At 24.6% G+C, this 3,055-nt stretch overlaps 1 protein-coding gene across 1 annotated transcript; it reads right to left on the bottom strand.

Moving 5' to 3' along the window:
- Window positions 1-765: 765 nt before the first annotated feature.
- On the bottom strand, window positions 766-1,539 carry LOC137809854 (F-box protein At4g19940-like). The gene has a single exon (XM_068610918.1). It carries the CDS (start codon window positions 1,537-1,539, stop codon window positions 766-768), a length of 774 nt encoding a protein of 257 aa, XP_068467019.1.
- Window positions 1,540-3,055: the final 1,516 nt, after the last annotated feature.

A 3,055-nucleotide genomic window follows, 5' to 3' on the forward strand; every position in this document is an offset into this window, starting at 1 on the left:
AGAATCCTAAGTTTAAGAAATTTTTTTGAAATATTCTCACCTAAAATAAAAACACATTCTCAAATATTCAAATTCTAAAATAAAAACATATTCTCAAATATTCATTTGTTGCATAACAAACTTACAAAACATGAAAACATGTAAACTCTAAACCTTAAACCTTAAAGTCTAAACCCTAACCTTAAAACCTAAAACATAAATTATAAATCATAAATTATTCCTGTCTGCCTTGGAGGGATGGAGAGATAGAAAAGAATCCAAACTAGTATCCTGCACATCAAATTAGTAAAAAAACATTATTTAAATGAAATCAAACATTTTAAGTCGTAAAAGAATATAAACATTTTAAGTCATAAAAGAATATGCATAACCTAACACTTACCAGATGCAGAAACATTGTCTAAAAGGACTAAACTTGGAGGAGAGTAACCTATATAAAAACTTGGATAAGAATAATCTATGTTAGGATCTTCAAAATTCCTAGTAACATTATCGATAAGGACCGTAGAAGTTCCATGACTTATATCCAAGGAACGAATCAAGTATTTTCCATTGAATTCCACACCAAACAACAATGTACCATCATCTCTGTGAAATAAGAGAAAAGGAATTTCTAAATCCTCATGAATGTCAGGATTAAAACCAAATAAAGTTAAAGAGATATAATCCTCATCACAATTAAAGGTGAAGATTTGATTCCAAGACTCAGTTATCCCATATCTATCCATCACCCACACCGCAGCAGTACAATAGTTCTCCTCTGAACTAATCAAGGAGTACAGGAAGTAAAAGCTCCCCAAAGACTTCAGTTTCAGGATCAAATGTCAGAATGAAATAATACCATGCCTTTTCAAGGTATTTCATTGCACCCCAGTGCAAAAGTCCATTGTAAACCACACCATTATAAATGGTCGTCGTAGTACAAAGTGAACAATCAGGAATTTTCAAAGATCTCCAATCATTTTCTATATAAGTATAGACCCAAGCACTGCGCGGAAGATAGGGCTCACGGGGTCCATCATCATTACGTCCATCATCATTGCGGCGGTTAGGGTAATAGCAATACTTCTCATCTAAATCAATTTTAACAACTAAATAATCGGATAATCCACGACTAATAAAGCCGTAAGAGTAGATGGATTTATCTTCATGTGAGGGAAGATGAAGACAATAACGAATCATTGGATTGATGAAGCAGATATCACCATCCTTTTTCATGAATATAATACCATTACATATACCCATAATGCTGCTACCAGAATCGATAATATCCATAAAGCTGTTGTCAAGACTACGCGGCAACATCAAGTTTTGTGACAGAGTTAGATGATCGTCATCGTGGCAGAGACAGGTGATGGAGGATGGCAGAAGAATAAAAAACTTGTTGCGAGACTTGCTATGATGTCTAGAGATAAAATTCGATGAAATGAGTAAGGAACGATGTAAATGGGAGAGAACCATGAATCTCATTATTGCCTTGCATGGAAGGTATGAAAATATCTCAAGTTGAAGATCAATGGGGAGTATGGGAAGAGACATTCTTGAGTGAGTGTGTGAGTTTAGTAAGAGTATTATTATTATTATTATTATTATTATTATGTATACATTTACAGACACTAAATTTTCAATAAAAGAAACAGAAAAACTAAATAATTTATATATATATTTATTTATATTATTTTGTTTTGTTTTGGAAAAACAGTTTTCAAAGCCAAATTAAACTATAATATCATTCTTAAAAATCAGTTATAAGGAAAATCATTTTTATATATGGAAATAATATATTCATATTTATTGAAATAAATTATAAATCTATCCTCTTAATATAAATATGCGAATAATAATATGTTATTTGATTTTAAATATTATTTTACTTACAAATTCTCATTTATTCATATTATTTTGTTTTGTTTTGGAAAAACAGTTTTCAAAGCCAAATTAAACTATAATATCATTCTTAAAAATCAGTTATAAGGAAAATCATTTTTATATATGGAAATAATATATTCATATTTATTGAAATAAATTATAAATCTATCCTCTTAATATAAATATGCGAATAATAATATGTTATTTGATTTTAAATATTATTTTACTTACAAATTCTCATTTATTCATATTATTGACAGATTATAAATACTATATAAATCAAAATTCTCTAAAATTTTAAGAAAAATCATGTAATTTAACTATAAATATTAATAAAACTAAATTTTAAATTTACTAATTTTATAAAAAATAAAATACATTAATGAGATATCAATGAAATTTTACTTAAATCTCTACCACATTTTAAAATAATTAAAAAATAATAAAATTAAATATATTAATAAAAGTAAAATTATCCACTAAAAATAGTGGTTACAAACCATTATAGATATATAATAGAAATAATTCTTTGAAAATTAAAAATTATTATTATGTATACATTTATAGACACCAAATTTTCAATAAAAGAAACAGAAAAACTAAATAATTTATATATATTTATTTATATTATTTTTTTTTGTTTTGGAAAAACAGTTTTCAAAACCAAATTAAACTATAATATCATTCTTAAAAATCAGTTATAAGGAAAATCATTTTTATATATGGAAATAATATATTCATATTTATTGAAATAAATTATAAATCTATCCTCTTAATATAAATATGCGAATAATAATATGTTATTTGATTTTAAATATTATTTTACTTACAAATTCTCATTTATTCATATCATTGACAGATTATAAATACTATATAAATCAAAATTCTCTAAAATTTTAAGAAAAATCATGTAATTTAACTATAAATATTAATAAAACTAAATTTTAAATTTACTAATTTTAAAAAAAATATAATACATTAATGAGATATCAATGAAATTTTACTTAAATCTCTACCACATTTTAAAATAATTAAAAAAATAATAAAATTAAATATATTAATAAAAGTAAAATTATCCACTAAAAATAGTGGTTACAAACCATTATAGATATATAATAGAAATAATTCTTTCAAAATTAAAAATTAAAACAAAAGAGTAAAGGTAACATTATCAAAAATTATTTCC

This window comes from Phaseolus vulgaris, chromosome 2 (genome assembly GCF_051622355.1).
Source record: "Phaseolus vulgaris cultivar YP4 chromosome 2, ASM5162235v1, whole genome shotgun sequence".
Lineage (NCBI taxonomy): Eukaryota > Viridiplantae > Streptophyta > Magnoliopsida > Fabales > Fabaceae > Phaseolus > Phaseolus vulgaris.